We start from the raw sequence: 17,780 nt of genomic DNA, 5'->3' as shown, positions 1-17,780 counted from the left end.
TCATAAGAGCATGATCTGCCCTGAGAGGATGAGCAAAGCTGGAGAGATGTGACTCGGGGTAGAGCTCTGATGCTCTGCAGAGGCCAAAAAAAGGCCATTTATAGAAACTCAAAAGATGTCTGGCTCCTTGAAAAATGCACAGGCCTCGCTGTTATTTTAGTGTAAGTGCCACTTGAAAGAATGAAAAGACTTTTTTTAAAACTGTAGGAAAAATCACTTCCAATTATCTATGGTTCAATACCCTCCACAAAAATCAAGCCAAAAAAATATAGATATGTGCCATGTAAATAATATGTAAGAAATGTAAACAGTGCTATGGAACAGAAGGAAACTTTCAGAAAAAAAAAAAAAAAAAAGCAGAGTTGGATACACTCTTGTGTGTTGTAGTGAGTGTATTTATAACCCACCTGCACATTTTAAACAAGTTGACCTTTGTAGAAGGTCTACTACAGTCTTAGAGCTGGCAGGGGTCCATTTACGTGTGTGTGACTCTGTATGGCGTTTTATATTAGGCGACGCGGGACAAACCCCTGGGTCATCAAGGATTATCCGGATAGGTCATTCACTATGCTACTCCCACTTCTTTTCCTCAAGGGTTGTTTTAGACATGCGGTAACGCTCAGGTCAGCTGCTTAGCTCGCAGCAGTGCAAACACGTGTGCTCTCGGGGAAGGTGGGTCACTAAACAGCACGTTAAACTGGCAGCCTGCTAAACGTGAGTGGATAATACTTCCTGATCTCCTTGTGGCTTTAGAACATGGGAAGGAGTGTCACACACTGTAACCTCGTGGAGGTTTACAGGGCTCAGAGATACTCAGTGATGTTACAAATCTGTTTTCCCATCTGGTGACATTGTTACCTGGAGTGCCATGTGCACAGAGGTGTTACTGGGGGGGCTTGTAAGGGCATGAGAGCTGCAGACTTTATGATTTCTGGTTTACTGTCTTTTGAGAAAATAAGTGCCCAGGATACCTAACATCTAGCGTTGCTTGGAGAAAGACATCTCTAGCCAGGGTCCTGTACAAAGTACTTCCTCAGTGCTGCCTTGGGAGTCTGTGGTGGAGCAACGTGCTGCTGAAATTGTGCCGCTCTCGTGACCGTGGGCTGTTCCTTGCATGTGGGATATGGACCAGGGGGCCCCTGAGCAATCTGACCTGGCTTTAAAGTCAGCCATGCTTTAAGCGTAGATCTTCCGCAGCCCGGTGGTGTTCAGCATTCCCCTGCCAGCCAGCCTGCAGTGCTGTGTTTCATGTACTCAGTGTTATGCTTCTTGTTTTCACTTCAGGTCCTGTTTTGACATAAAAGTGAGATTCACGAGACTCCTCTAAGATGTCTTACAGAAAGGAGCTAGAAAAATACCGAGACTTGGATGAAGACAAGATCCTTGGGGCTCTGACAGAGGAGGAGCTCAGGAAGCTCGAGAATGAGCTGGAAGAGCTGGATCCTGATGTAAGTAATTTTTACATGAGATTTGCGAGGTGGTAAATCTCAGTAGTTGTGGGGGAACAGGCTACGTTAGTAATCTGTATTTAAGTGGGATTCTTTGCAGAGCCTGTGCTCAGTGCAAGGATGGAAGAGACTGGCCGTAGACGAGCAGGAACAGTTTTGGCATCGGAAGCATGGGCTGCACCTGGGACTTTGTTTCTGTGGTATTCCCCTGCCCTTGCCTGGGCACACATGCTGCAGCGTGACAAGCGCTGTGATTTGCAGCACCGATGTGAGCCAGTGCTGGTGCAGGGCAGGACATCTATGGAAACTGGATTCTGCTTCTGATCAGGCCACCTTGGAGGGAATGTTTTGGGTTTTGTGGCATGTTTGGCTTTTTTTCATAGCAGACTTGGAACGGTCTGTATTTTCCTCCATTTAGGCTGAAATCCAGATCCCAGAGTTTTGTAAAATGGGATAACTGGGTTTTTTTTAGCAACCTCCCAACATCAGCAGGAGCTGCGCATATGCAGATACTGAGCCTGTGGGTGCCAAGCCCTGAAAGCTTTTTGGAGGCAACATTGTCCTGTGGCTTTAGCAGGAGACGTGCAGAGCCAACTGGCAGGCCACTGGGTTACGGCAACGTTAGATGATGAGGCGGCTGGGCACTGCCAAGTGAGAAATCATTCCTGCAGCATGCAGTTGGTCTTTCTGGGGGAAATGATGGGCAGTGTAGGTTGCATCATCAGTATTTTTAATTGCAACACAGGAAAATAATTAAGAGGTGGCAGGCTAGCTCCTGGGATTAAGCTGATGGGCTGGTTACAGCTGCCTCAGAAGACACAGAGTCAGGCAGCGTTCTGTGAAAGGTGTGGAAAGGTAAAATGTTTGCCAACATTGTACAGGTGTAGCCTGAGTACAGGAGTTAAAGCTTGGTCACCTCTCACAGCGCAAAGCCTGAGGAAGCAAGCTGTTCCCTACGCTTCCCTGCTTGTGCATTAGCACAGCTCTCCTCTGTTGCTCTCCAAGCTTGCCTGAACGTAATTGCTTCCTATTAGTCATTTTCCTTCCAAGGCTTTTCAACTATACAAATTTAAATTACAATGGATTTCTTCTGTTAGGTGGGCGTGGAAAAATTGGCATGTTGTTCAAAATCACCTTGGATGTCTTAAAAAGTAAACATCGACTTCTACCCAGCAAGCCTTTAAAGAACATGCTTAGTGGCAAATCTGGGAATAGTCTTACTGCATTAAGGCTGTTCTATATTTAAATATAAGCAGGTGCTTACGTGCCATATGTGTCAGGCACAAAGCAACTTCCCATGGTGTCTAATGTGACTGAATAACAAGGAGGCAGTTCAAAAAAGGGCTGAGGTTCACAGGGATTTTGATCTGCAGCAGAGTGACCTTCTTTGCGAAACCCTGCCTGTAGTTTTGTGATGTGTCATGAAAGGCAGAAGAGACCACCAGAAAAGATGGTGTGTGCAAAGTTCTGGTTCTGTGAAAGGCCAGAACTTACTGGGACACATGGAGCATGTAAGCACTTGGACAGGTACATATAGGGAGGAGAAAACAGGCTGAGTTTAGCAGCTCAGTTCTAGCACTGTGACTGTTGCAAAGAGGCAGCAGAAATGGTGAGAGTGTGGGAAAATGCTAGAGGAGCAGGAGGTGATGGCTGAGAGCCCCCAGAGAAAGAGATGGAGCTGTTGTTATGGAGAAACAACCACTTGGCAGCACGGAGATCTTGTAATGGAGCCAGCATTTGAAACTGGAGGGGGGAAGGAGCACCACGTGTCTCAGAAAATGTGGGAATCAGTGGGGTTGGATGGAGATAACCTTTGACAAGGGGAGACGCAGATTGTCCAGCAATGTGGAAGAAGGACAGTGCAATGAGGAAAGTGGAGAGGGGACAGTGTTTGGTGGATGGGGATCTCAGCCTGCAAAGATAATCTGTGTTTCTCCCTTCTGTGCCTAGAATGCATTGCTGCCAGCAGGGCTCAGGCAGCGGGATCAGACACAAAAGCCACCAACTGGCCCATTCAAAAGGGAGGAACTCATGGCCCACCTAGAAAAGCAGGCAAAGGACGTTAAAGACAGAGAAGACTTGGTTCCCTTCACAGGTGAAAAGAGAGGTATGGTTATCCTTTGCACCATGCTGAGCGTGTCACGATGAAGGCATAGCGGGTGCACAGCAGAAGGGTTGTGTCTGACCTGCAATGCTAAGCACAACTTCATTCTGATACCACTGGGGTGGTGGGTCTGCTCCCTCTGCTCTCTGGCCCCAGCCCAGGCTGGCTAATAAACTGGGGTGTGCTCAAGAGGTCTGTGTGCTTGCTGATTTGGGTACCACCTGATATGTTGTTAAGCGATAGACAGAGGCTGTACCAGTGTGCAGCCTCTTTCCATCCCCATCCCACTGCAGCTGTGTCCAGCTCTGGGGAAGACATCATCTTCTGTCCTCTCCTGTTCATTCTCTGCCCTGTGCTCCTCTGAGCTCTTCTGGCTGCGCTCTGTCTTCCACCATTGCCTTTCATGCTCCAGTCCCAACACTTTGAACTTCATCTCGGTATGGAGGCACTCCACAGCTCCCCGCAGCTGTGATGATCGCAACACTTCCCGCCTAGTCACCTCTTGACGGCCCTGGCCTTGTTTCCCAGTGCTCTGCAGCTTGCATGTTCCTGTTTTGCTGCATCTTAGCTTGCAGTGACTGCTGCGTCCCTGCTTGGCGTGGCCCTGGGGCCTGTGAGCAAGGGTCTTGCTCTGCCTCTCCTCTGGTATCTTTTCCTGTTCTCCTGGGACATGTCCCGTTATCCAGAGGGCTTTGCTGCTCCCATTACCACTCTGAATATGATCTGACATGGGATGCGGTCTGGTCAATCCCTTGCCTCATGCTTCTAGGAGCTTCTCAGCAGCTGTTGTGTCTCACTCTGTACCACAGTGCCCCTGAAGCTGAAGATCTGGTTGTATGCTGTTTGCACTACTGGTTGCCCCACGTCAAGAAAGAAGTGCTGAAAACGTGGGCATGTGACCCTGTTTCCCAGCTGAGGTCTTTCTCAAATCTGCCTCCTTACTGATCCATGTGCATCTTTAAGAAAGAGCTTGTGTTAAATCTGTCCATTTAGTAAAACTCGAGGTGGTATTTTTGGCAAAAAAAAAAATTAGTTATCCTTGAAAGAAATAAATGAAAAGAGTAAACTGAGTGCTGTCAGGAAGAGCAATCAAGCAGCTTCAAGTATAGCCCAGCCCCACGTTCTCCACCAGCCTGGCTAGCCCAGCAGGTAGTAGCAGTGCTCTGCATGAGACAAAGGCATTTCAGGCATTTTGAGTCTTCAGCATCTGGTCTGAGCTAATCGTATTTCAACCTGATATGATCTCAAACACGTTAAACATATTTTCACTTGTAACGTGCTGTTGAGTGAAGACACTACTTACATTGACCGTGAGCCAGAGGTGGTAAATTACATAGTTCACAGTTGTGGCAGAGCTGGAAATAAACTACCACGTTTGCAGTTCAGAGGGTGATTTATTAGTTTGCCGTGGGAGGTGCTGTCCCTGGCTGTGCTGCCGGACAGGGTAGGAGTTGGTCTGTGCATACACGCTGTATTATGATATATAGTGCTGTGTTTGCATACACAGTTTAATTTAAAGTTCAAACTTGTAATAAAGCATGACTGACGTGGGAAACTTGCCGAAATTAAACCCCAGAAGTTTTGATGTCACTGAGATATCAAAAGGAGTTACTGTGTGATGGCAGAATTAAGCCTGCCCTGTTTCTCCTATTCCCTACCGAACTGACCAGGTGCTGTGTATGGTTTGCCAAGCTGTGTGTTTGGTGGGACAGCGGTGCTGGGTCTCCACACCAAGCCAGAGCCCAGGGCCAGCCCTTCCCACTCGTTGTGCTACAGAGTGCCCAGAAGGTGCCTGGCCATGCAGGCACATGTGACACTGCACCTATTTTTGCGAGAGCAGCTGTGTCCCGGGAGCAGATTCCTGCCGTCTTTGTTGGGGCGGCAGCGTGCAGGCAGGAGATGGGGTGTTTTGCAAAAGGCTGTTTATAGCAGCCTCGATTTCCTACTGCGGAACCCCAAAGCGCAGTTGCTTTTTCCTTGAGGCTAAATTTAGCCCCTTCTGTTTCTGCACATCCCTGAGCAGCAGGATCTTTGTTTCTCCCCTTTGGTGCCACTGACTCTGGTTTCAGGCTGGGGACAAAAATAGTCCTAGCTGGCATGCCGGGCCGAGACCTTTGCACTCGCTATCTCTCTGCAGCGATCCTGGGCTATTTCAGGGAGAGGACTGCTCCAAAATACCCTGGGATCCCTCCTCCTCCCCGTCCTGTCCCACAGCAGGGCTGGGTTTACTCAAACAGGCTGCTCCCTGCTACTGTGTTAAAACACTTACAAGCCTCTCTCTTTTCTCCGGTGGTGGGGGTGGTTGCAGGTAGGCGCTGTGCTGTGAAATCTCAGACCTGACTTGTAGGGAGAAGGCCTGTTCCTTGGCTTGCTGCTGTCCCAGGAGACACAGCATGGGGGTCTCCACCTGGCATGCCCTCCGTGTCTCTCCCCCCTGTCCTACTGCTCTCTGTAACAACATCGAGCCAGACCAGCTGCCCCAAGCCTCCTTGCATCCCGTGTGCTGGAATGCTACCTCTGCCTGCTGCCAGGGCCCTTCCACCACCACCTTTCCACCTTCTCCTGGCTGAAGTACCGCCTGCCCTGCCACCATGCATTCAGAGTTTAGCAGCAGGAACTGTCTCAGTGGTGGGATCGGTCCTGCTGGGTGCTGGGTGCAGGCCACTGGCCTCTCTTTGTCCGTGTGAGAGCTGGCAAATCTCCATCCCTTTTAGGAGAAGTAGCACAAACTCTGTCCCTTTCAGAGAAGTGAAGCCCTGCAGGGTGTGGCTGTGCATGGCTTTCTGAGCGCTGCACGCTGAACAGTCGTCCTGTGCCAATGGACTGTTGGTTTTTAGTAGCTGCAGTCCTCTGCGTGCTGGTGAAAGAGTTGAGCTCCACAGTTGGAGGTGTCTGGCAGGTGCCTCCTGGCTGGCATCACAGCAGGACTCACACTGAGCTGATGGGATGGCATTCAGTGTCTCTCCTCTTATTTTTCTCTAGGTCCTTGTGCCCCCTCTGTTCTTTCCACTGTGCAAATCTCACCCCGTGAAAATGCATCTGCATGGCTTGTGAAGCAGGTGTTATAGCTCTACTGAGAGTGACCTCACTTTGCATTTATAGGAAAAGCTTGGATCCCCAAGCAGAAGCCGATGGATCCTGTTTTGGAAAGTGTGACTCTGGAGCCGGAACTGGAGGAAGCCCTGGCTAATGCCTCTGATGCAGAGCTCTGTGACATTGCTGGTAAAATAGTTTCATGTGAATTGAGAGTTCAAGTTGTTTGACTACTAGTTTCTTTTTGTTCGTTCTTTTGCAGGAAATCAGCTATTGAGCTTTTTGTTGTTTATCTGAATGCTGTCAGTTTTGACAGGATTTATTTCTTTATTAAAAAAGAAGTGTATATTTAAAGTTACTCTCAGCCCATGTGATTTAAGCGGGAGCACAGACCAAAGCTGAGGAGGGAGAAGAAGGATTTATCAAGGGAACAGTGTGTGCTGTTTGATCACTTCTGTCTCTGCCACTGAATCTTGCAAATTGCAGCCTGTCACCTTTAGGAGCACAGCTTTCCTCGAGCCAAACCTCTAGGAAACAATCAAGCAGACTCAGTGAGAACGTGAATTTCTTGTGCAACCTCTTAAAAGCGCTGTCAGGTTAGAGCAGCGTTTCAACAGGTGCTCAGGGCTGCTTTTTGTTAATCATAGAATGACAGAATGATTTGGGTTCGAAGGGATCTTAAAGATCAAACAGAGAGATTTAGATTGGATATTAAGAAAATTTTCTTCACTGAAAGTCTGGTGAAGCATTGGAACAGGCTGCCCAGGGAGGTGGTGGAATCACCATCCCTGGAGGTGTTAAAAAAATGCCTGTTTTAAATGTGGTACATAGGGACATGGTTTGGTTTAGTGGTGGACTTGGCAGTGCTGGGTTAACGGTTGGACCTGATGATCTTAGGGGTCTTTTCTAACCTAAATGATCCTGTGATTCTAGGATCACCTAGTTTCAACTCCCCACCGTGGCAGGGACACCTTCCACCAGCCCAGGTTGCTCAGATCCCCGTCCAGCCTGGCCTTGGACACTGCCGGGGATGGGGCATCCACGGCTGCTCTGGGCAGCCCATGCCAGCACCTTGCCGCCCTCACAGGGAAGAATTTCTTCCTAATACCTAATCTAAATCTACCCACTGGTTCAGATGTTGGGGAACATGAGAAGTAACTGGACAGTGTACTTACAAAGGGGAGAAAGGGTTGTGGATGAGGGAGGCAGGGGAATGACACTGAGGATAAGCCAAGAGGGGTGAGGAAGGGTCAGTGTATAGCAGGGGGAGCAAATTTTAGGGAGGTGTAGGTGGTGGCAGTGGGTGTGGGTTCATCTGCTGTCCTGAGGCACGTTCCTCGTTGGCACCTTGCAATACAATAGGAATTTTTATTCCTATGACACCTCACAGCAACAGAAAATAGTTAAAGATCTTTTCCAACACCTTTTAAAGCTATGGATTTCTTGCAGTTTGTGCAGTCGGTTGGTGTTGTGCTAGCTCAGGGGTGAGGGAATCCAGCATTAGAGGTTGGTGCACCTCACAGTGACTGAGAAGCAGGCTGGAATACACAGCGAGCTGGAGAGGGGGCTGGAGCGATTGCAGGTGCTGTTCAAGCTCTTCGCCAAGCTAAACAAGCCCTGTGCAAAGGGAGGGCAGTTGTGGTCCCTGTCTGAGGGGGGGCTGCACACTGCCATGGTAGGTATCCGCTGCTGCTTTTCAGGCAGTGTTGTCTGAGTGGAAGTGACCCCCTGCTAGCCTCATTGCTCTGCCTCTGCAGAGATGACAATATTGGTGTCTTGCTGAAGCCAGTAGTGTGAACTTAGCTCTGTGAGTGGGGTGGGATATGCCATGGCTGGAGGAGCATATGAACACCTCCTTGATGCTTTACTGAGCTCACATGTCCCCTCCTGGTCTAGAAGTCGATGAACGTTTCAGTGCTTGTTTTTTCCGGCTCTGTCTCCTTCAGACTTCCAGACCCCCTAGCAGTCTCCTCCTTGCCAGAAGTCTGTAAGGTAGCCTGTAGAATAATCACACCAACTAGACATCTTCTGCATAATAATACCATATTCTGGCTCAGAAATGTGTTTCTGCATTAAGGCTTCCAGCAGAAGTACCTTGGCCAAGCAATGCATCTCTGGGTTTTGCTTTTTTACTGTACTCCTGTACTTCTGTAAAGCCCTATCCTATAAAATCTGCCTTTCTAAGCTCCAGATCTGTGCAGCAATTATTTTCACAGAGAGATGCTGTTCAGGGCAGCTTGTTCAGCAGTTGTCAGGAGAACAGTCTTGAAGTGGCAGCAAGAGAACTGTTGTGATACAAGCTGTGTTGAAATCTCAATATTGACAGTGACAGCATTGCTCCTGCCTATTAGCGGGGCTCGTTGTCAGCCACAGTGTATTGGATGCCTTCCTTGGCTGGGCCAGTAGGATTGCTCTTGTGGGTGGATCATAATGAATCCTGGAAGGGCTCCCGTGCCTTTGGATAATAAACAGTAAGCACCAGGCTTAACAAACAGTGGGTCCCTCTTGGCTACTGGCACAAACTCCAGCCCCTCAGAACCCTGCCTGCACGGTCATAACCACAGATCCCTCCCTCTGTCATCAGTCCAGGTATTCACAGTCCTGGCTGGTGGAGAGCTTTTGTCGTCAGAGGAAGCTGCGTTTGGGGAGAGGACATGTGTTCCCAGATGCTGAGCCTGCAAATCACTTCTACGAGCTGTCTTGCTCTCCTGAAAATTCCGGCTGTTGGTACATGGCAGAGGAAAGGCCTGGCTGAAATACAAACTCGGAGTGCCCAGCCTCACTCAGACACGCCGATGGAGACTGCTCAGCTCTGTGCAGTCCAGCTGGGGGTGGGCTGGGGATGGTGTGGGGAAGTGGGTGGTTTGTTGACACCCTTTGCTGCAGACTGGCCTGCCCATGCAACCTGGACCTGGAGCCACAGTGAGCTGTCACCATAGCAGGTGACATCCCTGTGATGGTGGTATAGATATATGGTACCCCCCATATACCTTGGGGGTAGCCTTCTCCTGCAACTGCCAGCCCTTCTTGGTCAAAGCACCGAACAAATGGTGACAGACTCATTGGTGCCAAACAAGCATAACAGGAGCAGTTTGTGGGAAAGCAAAGTGCCTTTGTGGTGGCGTGCATGAATTTTATGGAAAGATTTGTTCCTTATTTATTGTAATCACTGTGCCCATGTGGAGGTCAAGATCTGTTCAAATGTGTCTGTTAGTTGCAGGTATTGGTGTGTCAGCATCTTCTTTTAGAAAGTCATATAGTCATTTACAGGAAAAAAAAAGATTAAAACCCAGTTTATTTTCAAACATGAACTTTATGTGAGTAGCAAGGTTATTTTTATAAACGGAATCTTTGCCCAAGTGTTTTTAAGCCATTGGCTTCCCACGGCTTATTCGCAGCTGCAAGAATGTCAGTAGATCCCCCTGGGCACATTTCAATGTGCATTTGCATATTGATTTTGCAGTCATAAGCCTGAGACACACAAATTGGCAGAAGTTTGGGGGTTAGGCTCTTACAGCCTTTCAATTTTTTTCATACCATCACTTCCTGCATTTTGACTGAGCCAGCAGAGCTTTAGCCTCTCACCATGTCAACTTCCAAGAGTACAAAATCAGTTCAAAGCATACCACCACCCCTGCTTGTTGTGGAGTAAAAGCATGATGTGCATTGTCATGCTTCAGATGACAGTCACCTCGTGTGTTGCTGCCTGAGGGGTCCATCTGGCTCTGCGTGGAGCACAGCTCATCACAAAAACTGGACTGTCACAGTGTGCAGCACATGCCCAGGTGAGCAAGGATGATGAGGGCATGCAGGCTCCTGCTGGGCTGGGCTCCTTAGATTAAATGCTGCCAGTGGCCTTTTTTGTGTGTTTTGTTGTCTTCCCCTCGCTGTTTTTGTGTGATCAGGTTGGCTGCTGGGAAGTCTTTGCTGTTTGTCTGTTTGTTGTCCACAAGATGACGTTCTTCTTCTCCTATGGATCGTGGATTGGAATCCTACATTGGGATAAATAAGGGAGCACATTTGAGCCCTGTTATTTATGACAGCTGGGGGGCTTGATCCCACCTTTGTGTATTCTGTGCTTGCACAGAGAAAGGTAGTGTGCTACGGACCCCCGTCCCGGGCAGCATGACATGTGTGCAACCTTCCTGGCTTTGGAGCCTGCAATTACTCAAGTCATGTTCTCCTTTTCTTTCTCTGTAGCCATCCTTGGCATGCACACCTTGATGAGTAACCAGCAGTACTATGAGGCACTGGGGAGCAGCACCATCGTGAACAAAGAAGGGCTCAACAGTAAGTGATTTAGAGTGTTAGCAGGATGCAGTGTTTGGCTTTGAAACTGCTAGCAACGTGGGAATTAGTTTTAGGCTGAAGGTTGGAGCTGTGAATGTCAGAGCAGCCTGTGATTGCTGCGGCCGTCTCTGGTGCATCCCTGCCCTGAGTGAGGCGGTGTGGTCTCAGGCTGCTGCCCTGGCACTGTCTGGGAGCTGGCACAGCCCAGGGAACAGCCCCACAGGCAGTGTGCCCTCTGCCACCCAGTTTTGGACCCTGAGAGTGCCTAACAGCAGGCACTGGTGTCCTGTGCTTGTTGGCCCCAGTGCTGCGCGGTGTTCCTGGATGCGTGTGAGCATAAGGGGAGCTGATGAGTGCTTGTTCAGTCGCTTCTCTTGCATCTGTTTGTCAGTCATGCTTCCCTCTCCCAGCACTGCTTCTGGAAGAGGAGAAACACACCCAAAGAGAATATGCTGCTTCACAGGGTGCTTTTGGTTTCACTTGCAGGTGTGATTAAGCCCACACAGTACAAACCAGTTCCTGATGAGGAACCGAACTCAACGGATGTGGAGGAAACTCTGAAACGAATACAAAACAATGATCCTGACCTTGAGGAAGTCAACCTTAACAATATTATGGTATTTTCTCCTTTCTACTCTCTTCTTTTAATAACAGGACCAAACATTTGATACACAGAATGCAGAGACTAAGTACGTTTTGCTGCACAGAGTAACACCGCAACGCTGTCTGTAGCCAGACAAGGAACACCAGTACTTCCCATCTCCATTTTGGGCAAACAGGGGTTGTTGCCTCCTGTGGGACAGTGGTGTGGGGTTGGTAGCAGGACTGCTGTAGATGCCTGGAAGAGCAGAGCTGTGTTGAGGATAGTTTGGGAAACCCAGCTGCAGCCTGTCTGGTTAAAGGTGTTCTTAGGTTGCTTTAATGGTTTAGTCAGGCACATTGGTGGAGGGGCTGTTTCATGTAAGATAAAGTGGTGGAAGGAAGAAGGCTTCCTGATCCCGACACTTGTCATGAAAGCAGGAAGGAGCCTCCCTTCTTGCAGGTGAGTCCTGTCCATCTCCCACCCACCCCTTCTGTGGGACTCCTTTACTTGTTGTGGAAAGGATATCAGGACAGAGCACCACTTCTTGTGTTCCCCCTGGGACATACACATACTAAAAAATACAGGTCCTGACCCCAGGACCCCCATCCCATGGCGTCTGTTGAATGACGACATATTCAAATAGCAAGAACGTGCTTAACTGCACATGCTTGTGCCCTGATACCTGTGCCTTTCTATAATGAAAATATTTTCACTTTCATGTATTTTATTCTGGCTAGTGGCCCTGAATGTCTCTTGAGGACTCCAGGCTGAGAACCTGGCAGGCAGGTGCTTTTTTTGTGCTGGACTCACGACTTTAGGACACAGTTTTGAGAACTGGGAGCTGGCAATGGAGATGATAAGCCGCTGCGCTCTGTGTTATGGCTCAGTAGATGGCCTTGACTATAGGTGATTCCACGTGGTGGGATCCAAATGGTGTGCCAAGAAGTCCAAGCTGAGGATACCACTTAAAATTTTAAACAGGTGAAAATTTGTGCATCTGAAAAGGGTATATGAAGTGCTTGGTAAGTGAAAAATACTCGTTTTGTAGGAACTCAGAATAAGCAGCATGGATTTATTTTCAGTGTTGAAGCTAGCATGGCAAATTTTTCTGAACATTTCAAATTTTCCTGAACATGACATTAATGTTGCTCTGTGCTGTCATTCATATTAAAAGGTTCAGGAGCAGTGTTGTGTAGGCTCATGAACCCTGGTTACATGCATCCCCACAATGCCTGCGTTTGTAAGTATCTGAGTTCCTGGGCATAAACAGCAGAGATAATGTAGCTTCAAATCAAGCCAGTAAGCTGAGAGCAAAGTGGGAAATAGGATGAAGGCATTGCCATGCTCCTTAGGCCATGCTGATTATAGCAAGAGAACTTTAAAAAACATTTATTGACCCCTTCCTAAATTACTTAAGTGTATTTGGTGATTTGACCTTGTTAAGAAATTTGAAATATCATTTAAATGTGTTGAACATCTCTTCATATGGATGATGGCCTAACACAGGTGTCTGCATTTCTTTTCACAGAATATTCCCATACCAACTTTAAAAGCTTTTGCAGAAGCGCTGAAAAATAACACCTGCGTGAAGAAGTTCAGTATAGTTGGGACACGGAGCAACGATCCTGTTGCTTTTGTAAGTACTGTCGCGTCATTGTCATAGAGTTGTGACAGGAGCTGTTCTTGGACAAGGCATTTTCAGAGTTACTGACTGCTTTTGCACCCAGCATCGTGTTTGGCACATCCTGCACCTCTGCCGTTTGGTACAGGTGCTGCAGTTTCGGGAGCACTAGTGAAAGCCGGCGACAGACAGGCTTTGGTTCCTTCACTTCCTTTTCCAGCTGCAGAGATTTCAGGACACAATCCTTTAATCCCATTCAGTCTCATACGCACCCTGAAGGATCTCTCAGAAAAGGAGCAGCAGATGAGAACTGACTTCCTAGTGGTGTTTTGTAAAAAGCAGTTTGCCTCTCTTGGTTTATCCTGCATCAGGGCCACGACATCTGTTTCTGTTGGTACAAAGCCATATGCTGCTGTGTCACACCTGGCCCTGCCCTCGCATGTCTGCTCTGGCTTTCTTTCATACATGAATTTGTGCAAACCTCTGCAGAAGCAGGACTCTGCATTTCTTATGTGTGGTCTCTGTGATAAAGGGTCTTTCTGGCTGCTCTGGGTGGTCTTAAATACCAGCGGGGATGCAGAGAGGTGCTGAGCATTCTGCCTGGCTCTCAGGCTACCTTCCAGGCTGCATCCTTGCACACTCCTCCAGCACCAATGCAGCCAATTTTTGCTCTTCTTTACCCAGGCCACCCCTACCTACCTCCATGCACACATGTTCACACCATCAGTTGCCTGGCAGGAAAAAAAACCTTTTTGGAGGGCAAGTACAGCCCTCACGTTACTTCAGGGACTCTGGACTGCGGAAGAAGCTGGTGCAGGCAGCACTGATGCTGGTTGAGGGCTTGTGGGTCACGGTGCAGCGCAAGGGGAGCTGTGGTGCCAAGTGCTGTGTGAGTGGGTGCAGGTCAGCCCTGCCACTTGGGTATCACCTGCTAGTCCTCCTGCTTCATGATGTAGACAGGTCCTCCCATGCAGCTTATGGAATGAGATCATCAGATCAGGTCAGGGAAGTTGGGAGTGTGCTCCTCACCCACTGAGGGGAGCAAAAGTGATTAATGTGGTTGTGAAGCCACTTGGGAAGATGTTTTGGACGTGGAGAATGCCTTGTTGTTCAAGACAGATGCTCATCTCTCTGTCTGCTGTGATGGGAAGCATCTCAGCCCCGCACAGGAGCAGTGCAGGCAGGGAGCGGATCAGGTGGGAGGCAGGGCTGACCATGCTGGCTTTAGAAGAGGGACAGATGAAGCTGTCACAGAGCAGCCACAAGTGTGGGCTGTCACCTTTTGGGGTGGCCCTAAGGGTTTATCCATACAAGGTTTTGCTGCGGCATCCAGCATGCCCACATTCAATAGTACCTCCGCAACAGGGGGGAGCCCCCTTCACCCTGCGCAGAGCTCTCGTGGCTGGTGGCGGTGGCACCGCTCAGCACTCAGGGTCCTCATGGTACCCTCCGGAGGTGAGGAGAGCTGAGCCCCTGCTGCTTCAGGGTGCTCTGCCACTGCCTGTCTGACTGCCAGCTCTTCCCACCCACCTCTGCCTACAGGCACTAGCAGAAATGCTGAAGGTCAATAATACACTGAAGAGCCTGAACGTGGAATCAAACTTCATTTCTGGGTCAGGGATCCTGGCTGTTGTTGAAGCGCTACAGGGCAACACATCGCTCGTGGAGCTGCGCATCGACAACCAGGTAAAGCCTGCACAAGCAGGAGCTCTGACCAAGTGAACGTGTCCTGGTTATGGGAAACTGAGTGGCTGGTCAAGGTGGAGGGTGGCAGCCTGCCACCACTGCCAGGTTGCTTTGAAGAGGTTTCAACCCCTTGTTTGTGCTGCAGTTCCTGGCCAGTATCTGCTACTACTTACAGTAATTAATAAAGGCTGTGGCAGCGCAAGCAGCTTTCTTGTTCCTGGTGCTGGCCTGGAGAGCAGTGATGCACTTGTCCTGTGTCAACCTTGCTCGGAGCTCTTGCAGGGACTTAAATAAATATTTAGTAATATATTAGTAATCGATTATATAGTAAAACTGAAAATCTTGCTACAATGCAAGGGAAAGAGAAGGAGAGCTCCAGAGCATGCAGTGGCACAAATGTCACGGCAAGTTTAGCTCCCCCAGAAGCCCAGGGGATAGTAGTGAAGCAGCTGAGCTATGGGGAGCTGAGGGACAGGTGACTGGGAGTTCAGAACCATAGTTTCTCCAGACATCTCTTAGCTGTAAATCTGCCCAAGAAACAAAGTCTTTGGGCAAGAGGACTTGTGGGAATGTCTGCTGGAGGAGTTGGGAGCCACTTGGCTGTACCAGGAACAGGCCAGCGATTTGTTTCGCCAGCTCCAAGTCAGAAATGCCAAATAACCCAGCAGGTCCAAAGAAGAAGGGAAGGGGTGGAGATGGCAGATCTAAGTGCTTGCTCTGAATCACACTCTGACCTGACCAACTTGCTTTTCTGTTTTCAAAAGAGCCAGCCCTTGGGCAACAAAGTAGAAATGGAAATTGCGAACATGTTGGAAAAAAACACCTCTCTGCTGAAGTTTGGGTACCATTTCACTCAGCAAGGTCCCCGGCTCCGCGCCTCCAATGCCATGATGAATAACAATGACCTAGGTGAGTCAGGCTGGCCACAAGCCAGGGAGCACAGGAAGGTCCTGTGGGCAATTCCTAGTGGGAGAAGGGCAGAACTGTTCACTTGAAGGCTCCAGTAGTTGTGCCTTAATTAGAAACCACCCCTTGAAGGACCTGATGATGTCTTGCCCCTCAAGAAGGAAAGCAGCCTTCACTGACTGGTTCCCTAACATCACTGCTGTCAGCCAGGCAGTGGGTTGTGCTCCAAACCTGGAGACACTGGACAGCTAAAACTCCCAGAAGAAGCAGCGTTTTTGGCAGTAACAGTGGGTCTTGTTGGGAATGAGTGAGAGCTGATAATGTGCTTCGGTACGGCGCGTGATACAACATATGGCACATGGGTTATGAGCTGCCAGCGCTTACGATTCCTGCCAACTGCTTGTCTTCCTCCAGCTCCATTCCCACTTCAACAAGGAGATGAAAAGTAGTAGAGTTGAACTTTGATGGCAGTAGGGCTTGGCCCATCCCCTTCAGCAAAACAAATTGGAAATGTTTCTAGGGAGAGGTGGGAAGCCACATGGCTTGGAGTTACTTTTATGCCCTCAATGAAAGTGATGACAAGTGCTCACAAAATGTGAGCAAGTCTGCAAACTGCCATTTCAGCTGATGCATGTGGCAGAGGCTTTCCATTGCTTGGCTACAGGCTGCTGTAGAGCACTGGAAACCCGTCCAGCAGAGCAGTACTAAATGCAGCCAACGTACCAGCTGTGCGGCGCTCGACAGCTCTGAACTGCATAGGCAGGGTGGTTACAAACCTGACAGCACCAAATGCCTTCTTGGCAGTGGCAGACAATATACCCATAAGCAATAAGCAAAAGTTTGCTGATTGTCCTTTTTGTGCATTAGGAAGAACCCCTTCCCCGGGAGGGCAGGGGTTTGCAGGGCTCGGGGGACAGAGCTGGCAGCACCCCTGACCCAGTGCTAGGCACAGCCCTGCCGCGTGGGAGGTTGGGCTGGAGGCTCCCTGGGACACACTCCCCACCACTAGCACTGCTGGGTTCTGCCAGACACATCTGGAAAGCGAGGACTATCAGGCAGGGTCTGAGAGAAGACCTAATGTACAGATGCCAGCTGTGAAAAAGTGGTGAAAAACTGGAACTACCTATTTCAATCTGCATGTGATTCACCACAGACAGGATCTTCTGTCCCTTCATGAATCACCTTCAAGTTTAAAAGCCACACAAAACCAGCATTAAGCGGCTGCCACGTTTAGACAGATTACAAGTATGTTGTGTTTTAAAAATAAATAAAAATCAGTTTTGCTTGAGCCAGTACCGTGCTCCTAGAAAGCATGGCCAAGCATGAAGGTATGTGCCAGTTCTTCAGGGACCACACAGAACAGTCAGTATTACAGTTCACTGCATATTTATTCTGCCTGTGGCTGCATTCCTGGTGACTAGAGAGCTGCACCAGGAAAAGGCTTGCTATTTTCTGTCCTTTGGAACAGAGCAAGGTTTTTAACAACTGTGCAGCATCTGGCATTCAAAGTAATCAGCTGGAAGATTTTAATCTAGTGTTTTAATTGTTCCTGCTGTTAAGGGGAGGAATTCACAACTTGCCTTCCATTCAACAGTTGTGCATTTTGCCTCTTTGACCATCAAAATCTGCATTTTTTGTCTGATTTGGTTCTTGTTTGCAGCTCGTATTCATCGGTCTGATGGTATCTGGCAATAGCATCTCAGCTCTACACCTGGACAATGTATAAGTATAGAAAAAACTTTTATTTTCCACCCTGTCAGCAATAGCTCTCCGCTTGTGCTCCACTCCAGTACTCTTACCTACCATCACCCAATGCTGCCAGAACTTGGTTTTGGTCCTATAGCTGCTGTTCTCCAAGGTGCTCTATATGAACCAGCTGTGAAGGCTTTTACATTCATCCTCAAGAGCTAACTTTTGCATCCTCTTTATGCCTTTTTTCTCCTTTTTTCCTCACACACATTTCTTGAAAAGTCATGACTGTAGCTGTAAATCAATGTTAAGAGTAGATGTGAGACTGCCTTGACCATGTTAACCATGTACAGAGGGCTGAAGGCTAAGGGCAGAGCATAAGAGATGAGACAGTTTTATTTATTTGAAAGGGCAATTGAG

At 48.7% G+C, this 17,780-nt stretch overlaps 1 protein-coding gene across 4 annotated transcripts in view; it reads left to right on the top strand.

Annotated features, from left to right (window-relative positions):
• The window catches only part of TMOD1 (tropomodulin 1), a 29,846-nt gene that overhangs the window by 10,663 nt on the left and 1,403 nt on the right, over positions 1-17,780 (top strand). Inside the window, exons 1-9 of one of the 4 annotated variants that reach the window (XM_040579350.1) lie at positions 777-1,116; positions 1,285-1,448; positions 3,399-3,555; positions 6,655-6,774; positions 10,786-10,875; positions 11,362-11,492; positions 12,987-13,094; positions 14,622-14,765; positions 15,530-15,674. In XM_040579350.1, the coding sequence (XP_040435284.1) occupies positions 1,329-1,448; positions 3,399-3,555; positions 6,655-6,774; positions 10,786-10,875; positions 11,362-11,492; positions 12,987-13,094; positions 14,622-14,765; positions 15,530-15,674 (1,015 nt within the window). In that variant the 5' untranslated portion in view covers positions 777-1,116; positions 1,285-1,328. Of the gene's footprint in view, positions 1-776; positions 1,449-3,398; positions 3,556-6,654; positions 6,775-10,785; positions 10,876-11,361; positions 11,493-12,986; positions 13,095-14,621; positions 14,766-15,529; positions 15,675-17,331; positions 17,392-17,780 lie in introns of those variants that run through there. The other 3 variants (XM_040579348.1, XM_040579351.1, XM_040579349.1) reach the window with 3 other exon arrangements.

The sequence above is a fragment of the Falco naumanni genome, chromosome Z (genome assembly GCF_017639655.2).
Source record: "Falco naumanni isolate bFalNau1 chromosome Z, bFalNau1.pat, whole genome shotgun sequence".
NCBI classification, from domain to species: Eukaryota; Metazoa; Chordata; class Aves; order Falconiformes; family Falconidae; genus Falco; species Falco naumanni.
Note: the sequence above shows the minus strand (reverse complement) of the source record. Positions and strands in the feature narration are given on the sequence as shown.